At 39.6% G+C, this 18,229-nt stretch overlaps 1 protein-coding gene across 4 annotated transcripts; it reads right to left on the bottom strand.

Moving 5' to 3' along the window:
* Nucleotides 1-9,797: 9,797 nt before the first annotated feature.
* ARL4A (ADP ribosylation factor like GTPase 4A) lies at nt 9,798-12,025 on the bottom strand. Of its 4 annotated transcripts, none has more exons than XM_037508329.2 (2): nt 11,952-12,025; nt 9,798-10,799 (listed from the first exon to the last, which is right to left on the bottom strand). In XM_037508329.2, exon 2 carries the CDS (start codon nt 10,708-10,710, stop codon nt 10,108-10,110), a length of 603 nt encoding a protein of 200 aa, XP_037364226.1. In that variant the 5' UTR covers nt 10,711-10,799; nt 11,952-12,025; the 3' UTR covers nt 9,798-10,107. The 4 variants fall into 4 exon arrangements, with proteins under 4 accessions (XP_037364226.1, XP_037364221.1, XP_037364217.1 ...); XM_037508324.2 differs by having other exon boundaries at nt 9,798-10,796; XM_037508320.2 differs by lacking the exon at nt 11,952-12,025 and adding an exon at nt 11,247-11,358.
* Between the last annotated feature and the right edge of the window lie 6,204 nt (nt 12,026-18,229).

Raw genomic sequence — 18,229 nt, 5'->3', positions numbered from 1 at the left:
AAAAGCCAAATCACAAAGTCCAAGGAGAGCTAATACACCTAGGCCCATCATGCTTTTGTTATAAGCAAGATGGATAGTATATGGGCAGCAGAGTACTCTGTACAATTGTTTAATTCTTACACAAGAGTTTGGCTTATGCAAGGTGGTTGATATCTGAACTGAAGTAAAACCCCAAGTGGGCATCCTACTGTAAGGTTTAACTTTTTTTTTTAAACTTTTTTTTTTTTGGTGGGACCCTCGCCAGTGGCCAGGGAACAAACCGGCGCTGCCGAGGCTGCGGGCAGCCTCGCAGCCCAGTGCTCAACCACTGCCACCAGGGGAGGCCCAAGGTTTAACTCTTTAAAAAAAAAAAAAAGATTTATTTTTACTTATTTATGCATACAAGAACTGGGGTACAGGCCAGAGATGCAGGGGGTGAGAGGATTCACCAGAGACAGAGTGGGGAACAGAACAGGCAGATTGACCAAAGTACACTGCTGAGGGGAGCAGTGGGCAAGACAGGAGAGGACTGCTGCACGATGTGGGTTTCTTGCTCGCCGGCCGGGCGAACCCCTGCTGCAGAGGCTGCGGACAGCTTCACAGTGTGGCGCTCAACCACCTGTGCCACCAGGGAGGACCCCAGAATGACATGCTTTAAAGTGCTAAAACAAACAAAAAACCCCCTGCTATGTAATATTCTACATACAGTGAAAATATCCAAAAGAAAAAGCTAAGTAACTCAGAAATTAAAAATGGAAAAATCTGTTGCCAACAGAGCATTACTAAAGAAAATACTACAGGAAGTTCTTTACAGAGATAGAAAATCAGATTATACCTCAAGAAATTCAAGTAAAAAAAGTTCAGAAAGGACAAATAGGCAAAAAATAAAAAGGGACAAGCATGTAAGTAATCATGTCTTAAAGGATGTTTTATGTATAAAACTAAAACATACATAACCTGTATGTCACAGGGGGATAGATGGAGTTAAAAGGTGTTTTGTGTTCTTATATGGTCTAAAAAGTAGAGGTAGCAAAAGTATTCATTTCTATTAGACTTCAGTAAATCAAGGGTGCATGTTGTAATTATGGTTACAACAAAAAGAATAGAAGAACTTCTGGGTTGACAGAGGAGAAAAATAAAAATTTAATATGGAAAAAAGGACATTAAACACAAAAATGGTCAGATGGAAAAAATTGATAATTTAAACACAAATTGAAATAATTTGAAATTAAATCTATAAGGACATTAAAGAAAAAATTGTCACACTGGATAAATGTCTTACTCTAATCGTTCTACGTACCTTGCTAGTCTCTCCTTTGCTCAGTAATTCCCATCACACTAGTCCATGCTCAGGGCTCAACTTCATTAAGTGATTTTCCATATCAGAGCTGTCATAATGTACCCTCTGCCTAAAATGTCCATGCCCTGTGTTCTTCCCATAGCTCTTTAGATGGATCAGGAAAAGATCTCCAACCACTTTACCAAAAGAAATTCACTCCTGTTGTTTTTCTATCCTTAGCCCTTTCTTTCATAGTACTTTTCACATTTTATAATTAATTTACTGACTTGTCTGACTCTGCCATTAGAAGTAAGCTTTATTCATTTGTTCATTATGCATCTTTGTGTATTTATATGTGCCTGGGGTAGGTTGTGCTTTAAGAGCTAAGAAGACCTCAATGGGAAAAGTCCCTGCCCAGGTGGAGACTACTTTCTAGTACAAAGGACAGAGTACTCATCTCTGTTCGGCTTATTGCAGTGGCCTACACATCAGGCATTAGTCATACAAATACTTCTTGAGTGAATGTTAAATCTATGTTCCAGAAACCATGCCAGACGACTTCCAAACCTTGCATAACATCCCTCTAAGAGAGGTGACATCTTTTTTTAAGGTGAGAAGGCCAAAGCTCAGAGAAATTAAGTAGTTTACACTTAGTAACACAACTAATGTAGGTCAAGATCATGATTTAAATTACTATCTGCAAAATGTGGAACCAGGGCCTCCCCAGTGGCGCAGCGGTTGAGCGCTGGGCTGCGAAACTGCCTGCAGCCTCTGTAGCGCTGGTTCGATCCCCGGCCACCGGTGAGGGTCCCACATGGCGCGCAGACCTCTCCTGCTGGCCGCTGCTCCCCTCAGCAGCGTACCTCAGTCCTTCTGCCTGCTCTGCTCTCAGCTCTGGCTCTGGTGATTTCTCTCACCCTCCCGCGCTTCTGACTGTACCCAGTGCTTGCATAAATAAATAAATAAATGAATCTTTAAAAGAAAAAAAAAAATTAGAACCAGTACCTGTTTTCAGTATGGGTCATCATGGAAAGATTAATGAAGCAAGGACTATCTTTGTCTGACAAACTGGTAAACTGAAAATTTTGATGTATTTATTTCATTAATCATGTATGTCAGGGGTTTAGTCTAGTGCCATTTGGCACTGACTATTTTCTTCAGATATACTATCATCATACTTTGATTTTTCCTTATCATATCTATAGTCCCAAAATAACTGGCTATGATCATGATCACTGAAATCTGTAACAAAGTCCCCAAGAGGGTTTTAGAAAAACAATACCGTAGGCACCAGTTAGTAATTTATCCCTAAATCATTTGTAGGATAAGCAGGGCTACTTGCAAATTTCTAGTAGACCTTATTTCTCTTAAGCATAAAATATACACAAAGCTGGCCTTCCTGGTGGCACAAGGGGTTAAGCCTCAGCACTATGAAGGGATCCGCAGCCACTGAATTCAATCCCCAGCCAGAGATCTATCCCACATAACACAGAAGACCTCTCCTGTCTAACCCGCTGCTCCCCTCAGCAGTATTTAAGTAGATCTGCCTGTTCTGCTCCCCATTCTATCTCTGGTGACTACTCTCACCCCCCACACCTATGGCCTACACCCCCAAGTATGCATAAATTAATAAGATAAATCTTAAAAATATATATACACAAAGTCGAAAGAAGGAAAGAATATTGCCTTTCCCTGGGCTCTTTCAGATTTCCCCTAGTTATCAGATATGAGACATCCCTGAATCAGACAATGTTCTCAGTTGGGTTATTTTGACATCAATGCCAAGTCAATGAAAAAATCCCAACATACAGAAAAAAAGGATTTCAAGACAGTTGGGTAAATTTTCACTAGGGTTACTTCCTGCTTGCTACTGAAAGTACCATCCCTCTGTCATGTCCAAAAAAGGAATGGTTTCTAAATCTCACTGATCCAGGCATGTTAAAATCCTAGAAAGAGTTAAATCACTTCACTAGAGATTTAATTCAAAGTGTAGAGTTTGGGGATTTTAAAAAACTCTTTAAGCTTAAGTATGGCTAGTTTAAGAAAATGTTGTTCTAGGGAACGCCATTGTGTCATTAACCAAGTCATTTCAGGGTATCTACAGATTAATGAGGGACTAAGGGAAGTAAGTATTTCTCTTTGGTCCACAGGATGCCCATAGTTTCTAAGCACTTTCTGTTTAGATATTCAGTTTCTTTATTAAAACAAAGGGGAAAATGACTATTCATATTTTTTGTTGACATTACATTAAGCTATAATAGGAAGGTAAGAGTCCTTTTACAACTAGGAACTATTCCCTATTAAGATGTCTTCCTACATAAACTATACTAACTTAAATTTTCACAAAACATTTCTTCCACAAAGTGGGGGTCTCAAACTGAAAATGGAAAAAATGAAAAAGTTGCTTAGAAAAATGTTCTTCTTTATTGTAGGAAATATTCATGTAGCTTGATTTACAAAAGAGATGATTTTCATAGTGTTGTGCATAATTTTTTAATCCCATTGAATATTTTAAATGTTAGAAGAAATGTTTACTTGCATAAGCCAGAATGAAAGTTTCTATAAAGCAAATAAAACATTGTGTAAAACGAATGTACCTACATAAGTACTAGTTGGTGGCATAACCACATTATAAAAAAAAAAATTAAGAGTGAGGTACATATGAAGGACTTAAGGAATTTCAATTGCTCTTAAATCACTAACATATTTTTGGTAGTAGTATTATATTGTTTTGAGACTGTACTAAGATTAGAGTAGCATATAGCAAAGGAACAAGTGTGCGTCATTGATAGCTGTGATATTGGGCACAGAAGAAAATACTTAAGTAGTATCACTGAGGGTTAATAAAAACTGTACCATTCTGAGTTTTAAGTTCTGTTATTGGTATCAGTGTAAATTAGTGATGTCTTCTTAAAAAAACAAAAAAAAACCCTAGTTTGATTCACTGAAAAGGTCTAGAAACAATGACAAATCCAGTAGTCTAAACTGACGACTCTACATACCATTTCCCACTAAAGAATCCAGTGATCCCAGAAAAATGACAGGTCAAAAGCAAGACATTTACAAAAGAGAGAACCTATAAAGACTCATCCAATCACATGTACAGACTGTTACTGGTTGAATCTTGATGCCAAAAATTTTTAAAGTTTAAAATAATCAGGGAGGGCCTCCTCTGGTGGCGCAGTGGTTGAGCGCTAGGCTGCAAAGCTGTCCAGCTGCCCGCAGCCTCTGCAGCACCGGTTTGATCCCCAGCCACCAGCCAGGGTCCCACATGGCATGACAGACCTCTCCTGCAGCTGCTCCCCTCAGCAGCATATTTCTTCGTCAGTCTGCCTGTTCTGTTTCCTGCTCTGGCTCTGGTAAATTCTCTCACCCTCCCGCGCTTCTGACTGTACCCAGTGCTTGTATGGATAAATAAATAAATCTTTAAAAAAAATAAAAATAAAAATAAAATAATCAGGGAAGTCGAAACACTGAATGGATATTTAAAGTATGGAAATTTTAAAAATGAGATGTGTTCTTAAGAGACACATGCCAAAATATTAATAAAAAAATGTCATTTCTAGGATTTACCTCAAAATAGCACAGGGGTTAGTGGGGAGAGGAAGTTGGCAGAGAAGGAAATAAATGGGCATATTAAGGAAATCAGATTGACCAAGTTGACAATAACTGCAACTAGACACCTGACATTTAGGTGTTTGTTATGCTACAAAAGCAGAATTAATCAAAAAGTAAGATTTTTATTTAAAGCTAGAACTTCACTGAAATGAATGAACTTCAACAAGTCCCATCAACTACTCATTTTTAGAATGCTAAAAATCTTAAGACATTCAGTTCGGCATAGTTCACAAAGATCCCTTCTTTTGTGTATATGTGTATAAAAAAATATTTATAAGCGATGACACTTAGTGTTTCTACGGACATCAATTAAAAGTTCATTCAACAGTTTTACTGGAAACCTACTATAAAGCAAATATTGTGCTTTTTAAAAAAAGCACTTTTTTAAAAAGGCCTGAATTTTAAAGTATTTGAATTATTTAAAAGTTTATCTTAATTATGACAAATTACTGAATTTTCTGTTAACTCAATCATCAGCTTCATAAATATCACACCCGAAGGGCTTATGAAAACAGGGATTGCTGGACCCTACTCCACACTTTCACATTTAGTCTGGAATGTAGCCTAGCAATTTGGATTTCTAGAAAGTACTTGGTAACTGAGGCTTCTAGTCCACACACCAAATTTGTAAACCATTCTGTTGACCCATACCACCTCCAATCATTAAGAACAGGTGATAAAAGCATCTATAAACTGAGTTACTTTAGTCTTCAATGAGAAAGGAAGGGGTGAGGGATGGTGCTCCAGGTAATATTTCTATTGTGGCACCATCTCAATTATTTCTTTATTACAGAGCAAGGAAAGAGGGTGCCCAAGTCAGAGGGAGCCTATTCAGGATTCTCAACTCTACTTTTTTATAACCCCATGCCTAGTACGGGTAATCTCAATTCCAGCAAAATATTGACTATAAGCAGAAGACATAAAACAAGACCACAAACTGTAATTGGAAAATAACACAGCATACACATCTGCCCTCTAACCACAAATCACCACCATTATCTACTAGATGCACCCACAGATATTGATAAATTTTCACAGAAGTGTCAGCATATAGGTCCCTACTTATTAGATAAAATTTATGAGTTGTCTGATAACAGTCTTGAGGCATTCTGAGGAACCACAATGTACAGCTTCAGTTTTTTTAATTACTGTAATGTGAAGTTATCTATTCTGAATTATGTCCACACCAGAAAATCACCACGATCTAAAATTTTGTTTCTTACAGGAAAAAATTATATTGTTTTTCAAAAATCAGGCTTCAGAAAGTTAAGGTAAGGACCCAAATTTCAAGGGAATTCAGTGATGTTTGGTCTTTCCCAAGTTCCATCAAGCTGCCATTTTGTGCTAAACTGCACATTAACAGCTTTCTGTCATATTCCTCTCTTATACGCATTCTGTAAATGTTTTTGTCAGAAAATATCCTGGTTATTATTAACAACTGTCCCTTGAATGCTTACTTTGCTACATATAATTGTTTCATTTACTCATTTTAATCAGTTAAACCCAAATGGTGGCGATAAGGCTTAGTTTACCAAAGAAGAAATTAACGCCAAAAGTTGTTTTATAAATTGCCCAACGTGAAACTATTAAGTAGTGAATCCAGTTTTCCAACCTGGTCTTTTATGACTATTGTCAACTATACCACACTATGTCAACTATACCACAACATATTGAATCATACTGGTTAACAAAACTAGCCACCATTTATTGAGAATTTATCAAATGTTTATTAATATGTTGGTTTACATTATTTCATTCATCCTCTCAAAATCCCATGTGACAGCCTTCATTTTACTAGAAGGGTATTCACACCATAAATTTTCAGTTATTTGCCGAAGGGTCACATGTGGCAAAGTGAGGGGGCCAGTATTTGAACCCCGTCTGATTCCAAAGCTCAGTTTTTAGCTGGTACACTTGACATCCTCCTAACCTATACTCACATATAGGATTCCTGCATTTCCAACTTGCAAGCACAGAACTTGATACTTAAGCTGTGGTTTGTTGAAATATTACAGCTGATTGAAATATTTTAGTATTAGCTTTATTACTACAAGATTGGTATACTATATTGGGTCAGATTAAGTTTTAAAATTAACCTGATCTTCCAAATAATTATAACAATGCCTGATCTCTAAATCAGTTTGCCCTCATTTCCCTCTTAGCTCATTCTGTGAATCTAAGGGGACATTTAATAATCTGCTGAAATTTTGTCTGAAAATATACATAAAATTTGCCTTTGTAGCTATTTTTAGACGTATAACTCAATGGCATTAAGTGCATTTGCAATGTTGCCTAAATCCTACTACTATCCATCCACAGAATGTTCTTTTAAATTTCAAACCTTAAATGTAAAATTCCGACCTCTACTCAGGCCCTAGTTATTTTATCTAAGTGTTGAGGTTACAGTATTGAAATTTTGAAGAAACTGCTTTTTGTGTCTTTTTTTTAATCACTGATGAAACTATTGCATTTATATTACTAATGAAATTGTTGTTCTGAATAGGATTTTGAAACACTCTACCAAAGACCTCCTTCCAGGTCAACATGAATAGTTAATGAAATACTTCAAGTGTCAATTGCCTTGTACAAACAAAACACACTTTGCCTCTCCTGCTCATAAACTAGCATTTTCTACAGACAAGTAGTTATATAAATGTATACACATATATTTATAACTTTATTCTTGGCTTCCAATAAGGATTTACTCTTTTTTTTTTTAATTGCTTAGTGAACTTATGCAGCTTCTTTAAGCATTCCACCTTTTTCCCGTTAATATTTACAATCCATTTTAGAATAACTCTGGACACCTAAGTCTTTTAAGTATCAAAAAGATTGGGTTTTTTATTGAACTTTATTCTCTAACAGTAATTTCTCAGTCTTTAATATTTGGTATTAAACCAAGTAACTTCATGTGTAAGAAAGCATTTTAGAAATACTTTACAAAAGTATATCTGAGTAAAAATACCCTAGATGTAAAAGCACTGACTCAAATTCACAGGGTTTATTTTGAAACTCCTTATTACCTTACTATCTTATGGCAGTAGCAGCTAGAAATGGTAATGGGGAACTTGAACTTAGCAAACTGGAAAATGTTTCAAGTTTTATAGTTGAAAATATATTTTATAAGTAAAAGCCAAAACAAAGATGAAGCCATTTTCCCTTTTTGCTGCTGTTACTAAATATGGGGGAAATCCCCCCCTCCAAAAAAAAAAAAAAACCAAGATAATAGACTTGGTTATCAAATTCTTAAGCTAACTAAGTATGGATAAAGCACACTTAAACTTTAAGAGACAAAACAGTACTGCCATACATAGCAAGTACATAAAATGTACAGGAAGGCTGAATATCTAACTTGATTCAATTTTTTGGTTTCTTTAGCAAGCTTTATTAACCATCATGGATCCAGTGAAGTTTCGATTATCTGATATTTCGTATCAAAAAAAGACAATAAAAGAGGTCTTCCCAGAAAATAGTCTCTGTACCTCTGTCCCATCTGAGCAGGATCATACTGCTGCAGGCAATGTAACCTAGTTGTCAAAGTGGTTTTACACACCTAATTAAAGGCTTCGATAAAAGGAAATACATTAAAACTCAAACACTGTTCTCCTAGTGCCTCAAGTAGTTTATTGGTAGATATTATCCACATTTCTATAAATATAAACATTCTAAGTGACTGTCACTAGTGCAGGTACATTTGACATACGAAGCTCCACAGGAAGCTACTTCATTTTGTGTGTAACAGAATTAAGGTTCCAAAATTTCAGCTGTGCCACTAAAAAAAAAAACCACCAAAGTAAAAACCCTGCCAGCAAAGTGCATTTTTTTGCTTAACTTCTGAACAAACAGCTGTTGGCTTCACAAAATCATGTTGATTTGTTAATTTATGATTACTGGAAGTAAGTCTTTGCCTGTAGATAAAAATTAGGGAAAGGTTTTTCCTTTAAATTTAGTAGGTTTGTTTTTTATTCCAATGTAAACAGCACCAGGGAATTTTCACAAAACATAGCTTTTGCTATTTTCCCCTTCATTTTCTATAATTGTAATTGTTATCTGCAATACTGTATCATTTCTTCCTAACTTATAATCAGGACTGACTGCTCCTGTTAACAATGCTCAGTTTGTAAACAAAAAAAAGTTTGGAGCACATACAGGATTATCTTACATTTTCACTCCACAGTGCATCAGGTGTTGTTTATAAAGCTTTTGTTCCTCTCAAAACATTACAAAAATATATGAACAACCACATCTGTGTTCAGCCAGCAAACATTAGTAAAACATGTATTTTATAACTGGAATACTTTAGAGACCACGTATAGTAATTATACCTTCTTGGCTGAATTGATTAATTCCTTTCTTCTTTATCCATACATATATCCAAACATATGCATTTATACTTAGTCTACATGCCCAAATTGACTATATAAGTGTTATGTAATTTACCTAAGGTTCCTTAAGTGAAAGTGCTTCTGTCAACAAACTATTTCTGTAACAGCCCTAAATCCCAAAGGAGTTAAATCTGACCATGTAGAAAGATGCATAGCTATTTCTAAAAACGAAAAGACTACACACCAAAACATGCTTTGTTGGGAAAACTAATCCATGCATTTGAATATACCCCAAATACCTTATTTCTATTAAATGAGACCAACTTAACTAAACATTGCCTAGAATTAAGATATATCATTACATTATTTGATTCCAGAAAAAGGCAAAAATTATTTGGCCAAAACTTAAAAAAGGCCAAATACTTCCTTCTTTCCCTTACTGGTTGGACCAATGTGGTCATTATAACTGAATATACATATTAATCTACCTTAACATATCCATTCATTAGCATTTTTACCTTAACATACAAAGCCTGTCTGCAATTACCTTGCAAAGACTTCCCCCCAAAAGATATAAGCACAAAACACTAGGCAGACACTCTTCAAAGTTTTATTTCACTAACTTCAAGTCAAATTCCACAACTGTGTTTTCTGGTCAATTTACTATCCTTGCTTGGCTTCCCAAAATGGTAGTACCAAAAGATTTGTGGGGTAGGAAGAGACACTTTAAGAAGCACTGCATTTACTCATCTTCCACAAGGCAATAGAATTGGGCATCTGATTGTTCAACAAAACAAAGCTTTAACAGCATCCAGGACGGCAGGCAGGCAAACCAGGCTGTAGACACTCTTCCACTTGTCAAAATCAGGTCAGAGAAAACCTACTCCACACAAATGTTATCCCCATTCATCTTTTCTTTTTTTGTTGTCGCAACATTTTTCTTCTTTTAATAATCATATCATGTAGTTTCTCAAGTCCTTCTTTTAGTCCATCTCCTATGATTGCACAGGTAGGCTGCAAATGCCAGGGAGTTGATGAGCTCAGTTCCCCCATTGCTAACAATTTCTCAATTTCCGTGAGAGACAGTGAGTTCCTCAGATCTTGTTTGTTAGCAACTATAAGTACAGGGACTCCTTGATTTTCTGATATCCTAGTTATTTTATGAAGTTCAGTTTTGGCTTCTTCCATTCTTTCAACATCAACAGAGTCCACAACAAATACAATGCCATCGGTGCATCTGGTATATGACTTCCACAGTGGCCTTAATTTTTCCTGACCACCTACATCCCAGAAGTGAAAAGTGACTGTTTTAGAATTTCCCAAGGTGACCTTAATTTTTTCAGTGTTAAATCCTTTGGTAGGCACGGTATTTACAAATTCATTGAACTGCAACCTGTATAATACAGTTGTCTTTCCAGCACAGTCCAAACCCAGAATAACAATGTGGAAGGACTGAAATGAAGGCAGGCTGGACAGGATAGAAGTCTGGTCTGACAGTCCATTCCCCATTTCCAGCTGTAAATAAGTGTTCCAAATTGAAAGACTTTCTTCTCACAGCTTTAGAACTTTTCTTCCTAAGGGATCCAGCTACAAGACTGCTGAGGGAAAATGAATAAGTTATTCTTGTGAAATAATGTACTACAACTGTTTTTCTCTCTCTCTCTCTGCTGAAATAAGCAAAATAAGGACCTCATTTAAAAAAAAAAAGGTGCTTTGGTAAACAAACCCAATGAGATATGATATGAAACGTACACAAATGACAAGGCAAATGACAAAATCATCTTTTTGACTGAAATTCTTTAATGTTGACGAAAATTGCAGGAGTACATACTTTTTTTTTTTTACTTCCCTCGGTCCCTAAACCTCAAAGAGACAACCCTAGTCCCCAGTATTCTTACAATTCGCAGTAACCACGTTAAGTGCCTTTTGGGGCAGAAAATTCGTAACACATGATCCTAGTTTGGTGCTCTACCCTACAAGCTTAACAGCGTTACCTAAATCACCACTACTACCCCTTCCCCTAGAAGACACCACAACGCTCTCACCTCCTGAACTGGAGCCTGAGTCCAACCGAGAACGCATCGATAGGGGTTTCTCCGCGGGGTGCGCACCCCACGCCCGCTCGCCTCAACTCTCCACGCAGCTCTGCCCGCGGCTGCCGCACTAGAAAGCTGGGATTCAGTCTCCGACCCCGCCCACTCCGCAGGGCCCACCCCTCAGCCCCCATGCCATTGGTCACTCGCGGCGGAGCGTCCACGCTACGCCCGCCCCCGCGCCCTAATTGGTGCGCACAACTGCCGCTCCCAGCGCAGCAGAGCCGGACTCTCCCTCGGTGCACAGGCACCACCTGTTGCCCGCAAGTTGGAAAACCAGGCGCCCGCGGCGGAGCCGAGCGGCCCCTGCAGGGGAGCGAGAGCTTCGACCCGCCGGCCGCGTCGTCGCCAGCCCGCCCGCTCCGCCCGCCGGGTGCACCTGCCGCGCAGCCCACGGACTCGGCTCCGCGGCTCTCACTTCCGGGGCCCGGGGCCACCCCCGGCGCGTTAACCCTCCCTCCGCCGGCCTGGGGCGCTCGGAGCGGCCGCGCCGTGCCCCGGGCGTGCCTGACGCGAGGTGCGGGACCCGCCCAGGCCGGCCCGGGTCCCCGCGGTCTGACCCCTTCACCTCGCCCCACCCCTGCCCGCCGCACCCGGCCGGCTCGACTCCCTCTGCAGGGCGTGGCCGCGCCGGCTGCCCGCCCCGCTGCGGCTCACCTGACCGGCCTTCTCTCCAGACGCGGCGTCGTTTTCAGGCGCCCGGGCGCGCGCTGGCAGCTGCGGGGGGGCACCCGCGAGGCCGGGGCGGTGGCAGTGGACGAAACGCCGCTGCTGGGGGCGCCGGGCGGGCGCCGCGCGCCAACCGCCCTAACGGTGCTCGGACGCGCGCTCCCGGCGCCGGCCGCGGCCCCGCCCCTTCCCAGCGCGGGCTCCGGCGCCGTCCAGTGCGGGGCGCGCGCGAGCCCGTCTCCTAGCAACGCAAAAACAAGGTCACGTTTGAACCCGCAGAGCGGAGGCTGCGGCGAGCTGGGGGGGCGGGGCTTCCGGCCGCGGCCCCGGGAGACGTCTGCGGTCCGGGGCCCCGGGGAGCTCGCTTCGGGCGGGGCCCGCTCGCGCCGACACCGCCCTTCCTCTGGGCACCTTAGGGCGGCCCGGGGCGTCAGCGGGTGACGCAGGGCCAGGGATTTCTGAGAACAGCAGACGGATGGGACACTTACATAACAGAATGGCGAGCCGGGCTTCAACAGCCGCCCCGCGTGGCCAGAGGCACCCTGGGGTCTGCAACGCACCTTTCTTTTGCAGGGCGAATTGCTCGCTCGCTCGCTCGCGCCGCGGCTGCCCCTCGCACTTGCTCACTCAGTGGCGGCCCTAGAACTTAAATTCTATTCGTCATTATGGATAATTGACTCTAAATGCAGTAATTGTGTGCTTGATCTATATATTTGCAAGTATTTCCTGACACGTAATAGGCAGTAGGCACACTGCTCTGTGTTTGGAATATTGGGCGTTTCTTGGGAAAAGGGGGAATTATCCAAATTGCCACAGGAATGAATGAATTACAATATGTGACCTGGAAGAAACTTTATGCTTTTTTTCAAAAACATTCACTTTTTAAATATGATTATATTTCCTCAAGAAATCTGATGATTATTCTCACGGCTGTTGTGGCTAATGATATACTTCTCCTTTATGATACATTTGTCCTCACTACCATAAGAACATACTAGGCTTAAAAAAGATTTTTTTAGAAGATTTATTTATTTATGCATATGAGAGCTGGGGTACAGGCCAGAGATGCGGGATGGTGAGAGGATTCATCAGAGTGGGGAACAGAACAGGCAGACTGACAGACTACACTGCTGAGGGGAGAAGCGGGCGAGACAGGAGAGCTCTACTGTGCCATGTGGGTTAGCTCCCTGGCCTGCTGGGGATAGAACTCATGCTGCAGAGGCTGGGGATTGCTTCAGCGTGCAGTGCTTAACCCCTTGCACCAGAGAGGCCCTAAAAAAATGTTTTTAAAAGCTAACTTTAGACCTAAGAACTGAGCACGATGCGTATTTTCAGGAAAACAACAGTAATTTAAAAAATAAAACTGGAAGTCTTAAATGATATATTCTGTCTTGTTGCTTAATGTTTCTAGAGTAAGCTGAGACTTGACTTGTAATTGTGGAATCTCATTCTCTCTTTATAATAATTATCAAGAGATAAAGGGCTTACTGCAATAATTAGTTGCTTTTTTTTTTTTCCCTAGGAAATTTAACTGGGATTCTTTCTTAAACCAGAACAACTTACAAGTTCTCATTAAATGAGAAATTAAGAGCAAGATTCCACGACAGCCTTCCATTTATAACATTGAAATCAAGTAGGCCTTTCCAGTATTTGTTGCAAGAGTCCATTTTTGTAGAGTCTCCCCCCTGGAGCAAAAAGGATGAGAGAAAATACTGAGAGCTTCCAGTCCTGCAGAATTACCTTCACTAAATTGTACTTCTAATATTATATCCTAGACTTAAAACTAGTACAGGACTTGGCAAACTGCAGCCCTTGGGCCAGTCAGGAGATAAGAAGGTTTTTAGTATTTACAAGTCTGCAACAGAAATGCAGTAGAGACCATCTGTGGCTCACAAAGCCTAAAATATTTGCTTTCTGGCTCTGTAGAGGAAAATTATACTCCTGCTCTCTAAGCAATAACAACCATATGACAATTGCAACAATGATATAAAAATGATGGCAGTATTCCACACTGCCCACTTTGTTGCACAATCTTTCTATAGGAGGCCCATTCCATTTGACATATATGCTATGCCAGGAAAATGTCCCCTTTTACACTGTAATTCATTACTTGTATGCGAAAGTACTCTGATGTTGTGGGGAACTCATAGGGATTCTGTGGGGTATTTTAACTTTGTAAGGAAAGCACAGTGACATCTGTTTAGACCATGTTAAGAAATACACTATCTATTTAGGAAAAGGAAATTTGGGATATTTCTTTGGGCCTGAGGAACCATGAAAAAATTGCTGAGACAATGAGCTCTGTGAAACTCTACCCGTATATATACTTTTCTAAACCTGCCTAATGAAATCAATTGGCAGTCCTTGTACACCTACTATAGGTTTCTGGTCCCCACCAGGGGAGGGGCTAACCATGTGCATCTTCAACAAGTATCCCAGTTAATTAACGGTTAGACATTCAGAGGAAATACTAATCTTAAGTGTTTACTAAACCCTAATCTTCCTCTCTCGTGTAATCTGACTTTCTAAGATATACTCAAGTAAAGCATCAGGTACTGCAATTAATGTCCTTTCTAATCTTTGCCACCTCTCACTTTCCTCATCTTTTATGGAATGCTTTCTCTTCTGGGATACCTCACGTGATTTGTTTCAGTATATATTTTTTGGAATCTCCCAAGTTTGAAGGTCTGAATAAATAGAAGATATGATCTTTGTCTAAAGGAATTAGTTCAGTGGAGGTGCAGGATGCATAAGCACATAATTGCTATGATATACAGTGGGACTTCTAAGTAGTAAAATAAAAGTTATTATCAAGAACTGTGCCTTACAAAATTTATCAGGCAAAGTCAGGGTAGCTTAACAGAAAATTATAATTCTCAAACTAAATTTTAAATGAACTGAATACCAGATAAGGAGTAGGAAAGCACAATAGTCATATGGAAAATGTCATCTCATACTTCTCAAACCCTTTTGGACATACTTCTCCAATGCATATGTAACATTATCTAGGGGAAATCATCTGTAACATTATCTAGGGGAAATCATCTGGTAAGCCACAAAACAAATAACAACAAGCTCCAGAAAACTAAAATTACATCAACTAAACTCTAGTCACAATGATATGAAACTAGTAACAGGAGGAAAATTTACAAATACATGGAAATTAAACAATTGACAATGCCATCCTAAATAACAATGGATCAACAAAAAGTCAAAATGGGAAAAAAATTGAGACAAAATTGAGACAAAATGAGACAAAAGAAAATGGAAACACACATACCAAAACCTATAGGTGCAATAATTTAAAAATTAATTCTAACAGAAAATTTTATAGCTATAAATGCCTACATTAAGAAAAACGAAATGTCTAAAATAATCTAACATCATACCTCAAATAACTGGAAAAAGAACAAACTAAGCCCAAAGATAGCAGGAAAAGGAAATAATAAGGATTTGAGCAAAGGATATAGAAAATAGAAAAATAATAGCTGAGCAAACTAAGAGTTGATTATTCAAAGATAAGTAAAACTGAAAAACCCTTAGCCAGGTTACATCCACCCCCACCCTACAAAAAAAAAAGAGAGTGAGAAAGCACTCAAAATTATAAATGTAAGAGGGGACACTTCAGGGCCTCTCTGGTGGCGCAAGGAGTTAAATCTCAGCACTATGACACTAACCTCAGCCACTGCAACATGAGTTTGATCCCCGGCCAGGGAGCTAACTCAGATGGCACAGCAGACCTCTTCTGCCTTGCCCACTGCTCCCCTCAGCAGTGTCTTTCAGTAGATCCACCTGTTCTGCTCCCCAATCTGTCTCTGGTGAATCCTTTCATCTATCGCACCTCTAGCTTATACACCAGTTCTTTTATGCATAAATAAATAAATCTTTTTTAAAAATTGCAGGCCAGTACCCCTGATGAACAGAGGTACAAAAATTCTCAAGAAAATATTAGCAAGCGGATTCTATACATTAAAAAGGATGATTCATTAAAAGGATCATACACTATAATTAAATGGGAGTTACTCTGGGATGTAAGGATGGCTCAGCACATGCAAATCAATGAATATGATATACTACATACATTGATAACATGAAGAATAAAAATCATGTGATCACCTCAATAGATGTAGAAAAAACATATCACCTCCAACTCTCTTTTTTCATCACTGAAATATTTTTAATATTTAGTATCACTTTGTGATACTGTGAGATCTCCTCAGAAGACAACTCTGTAATTGGTTAAAATATTAGTTTTCCCACCTGGACCTATTGAATCAGACTACCTAGGGGTGAGTGCTTTAGAAACTTCTGGAACAAAATGTAGCTAGAAATCATTGACTGAAGTTAAGAATAAAAGTTAATGCAGGACAAATTTCCAGAGTTTTTGGAAAGATGTAGGGTAGGTGTAGTTACTAGAGAAGGGGGTGGGAAGGGGGTAGAAACTTGGAGGAAAGCCTGTATTATCGCTTTCAAAGGAATTTTAAAATAGCATTACTTTGTACAACTCTTCAGCTGTGAGGAGGCGGTCAAAAGAGATGGGGATCAAAAGAAAAGGTGTGTTTGCTCTGGCAGGACAAACTATTACTCTGCTATGCATACAGTCCAGGCTAGTAGATATCAATATTGCAATCTTTGTGTTCAGAACCAACAGAGGATTTGACCAGAGACTCAGGAGGGAGGTGCTATTGTTTAGCTACATTGAATCAGTACTACCAAGTGACTGAATACATGGGTCTTCCTTTTTACTAGGAGCGAATGTAGGTCATCCTGGCATAGACTGCTGTGCTGTGCAAGTAGACCAAGCACAGTGGAGAGATCTGAGATAGCATTGGGCACAGCGCCCTCTGCAGATGGTCCAGGGTCAAAGGAAGAACAAAATAGAAATTTAGTTCTTAAATTTTACTAATCCACACTAGACAATTGATAAGCATTTAGAGAATATTTGTAAAATGCATAAATGAGCAAATTTAGTGTGCCTTAGAGTCTTTGTGCCTCATTTCCTCACCGGGTTGTTTTGTGGGCCATTGGATGAAGTACTCTGTGCATAACGCCATTAATTGTTAGATAAAACACTAACCTCAGCCACTGCAACATGAGTTTGATCCCCGGCCAGGGAGCTAACTCAGATGGCACAGCAGACCTCTTCTGCCTTGCCCACTGCTCCCCTCAGCAGTGTCTTTCAGTAGATCCACCTGTTCTGCTCCCCAATCTGTCTCTGGTGAATCCTTTCATCTATCGCACCTCTAGCTTATACACCAGTTCTTTTATGCATAAATAAATAAATCTTTTTTAAAAATTGCAGGCCAGTACCCCTGATGAACAGAGGTACAAAAATTCTCAAGAAAATATTAGCAAGCGGATTCTATACATTAAAAAGGATGATTCATTAAAAGGATCATACACTATAATTAAATGGGAGTTACTCTGGGATGTAAGGATGGCTCAGCACATGCAAATCAATGAATATGATATACTACATACATTGAATAATTTAATAAGTAAACTGAGACTAACATTTGATATTTTATAAAACATTTGCATTTTTATAAAAATAAAATTTGTTAAACAGAGGAACAAGCAGCAGTTATAGTTTAAAAACTAATTTAAAAAGTTTCCCACATTTACCAATTATCCTCCAAACTGCTTTATATGGAAAGCAAAATCTATGTGATTTATCCTGACTTTTTTTTTTAAAGATTTATTTATTTATTTTATACAAGAATCTGGGTGTAGGCCAGATGTGCGGGAGGGTGAGAAGATTCACCAGAGACAGAGCAGGGAACAGAACAGACAGACTGACGAAATACACTGCTGAGGGGAGCAGTGGGCGAGACAGGAGAGGTCTGTCTCACCACGTGGGACCCTTGGTGGCCAGCCGGGATCGAACATGCGCTGCAGAGGCTGTGGACAGCTTCACAGCACGGCACTCAACCGCCTGCCCCAACAGGGGAGGCCCTATTCCGAATTTTTAAATGAAGAAACTGAGGCTCAGTAAGGGAGTGATTTATGCTGGTCACTAAGCTAGTGTTTTGGAGCTGTACCTTGACTGACTCCAGGTTAGAACTCTCTCTATAGATATACATACATATTATTTGGTCAAATAAAAAAAGGATGAAATCTTGCCATTTGTAACAACATGAATGGCCCCTGCTAGGATTATGCTAAGTGAAATAAGTCCAAAGAAGAATGATATAGTTTGACTTCATTCATTTGATAGTGGGTATGTGTGGTAACATACATCCAAAGATGTGTGACCTTTTCCCCCT

This window comes from Talpa occidentalis, unplaced genomic scaffold (assembly GCF_014898055.3).
Source record: "Talpa occidentalis isolate TD23 unplaced genomic scaffold, MPIMG_talOcc4v2.1, whole genome shotgun sequence".
In the NCBI taxonomy this organism is placed as follows: Eukaryota; Metazoa; Chordata; class Mammalia; order Eulipotyphla; family Talpidae; genus Talpa; species Talpa occidentalis.
The sequence above is the reverse complement of the archived record's forward strand: the minus strand, read 5'-3'. Positions and strand labels throughout refer to the sequence as shown.

What these genes read in the sequence shown, in the direction of transcription:
- ARL4A (XM_037508329.2), bottom strand. Translation starts at nt 10,710, where the DNA reads ATGGGGAATGGACTGTCAGACCAGACTTCTATCCTGTCCAGCCTGCCT.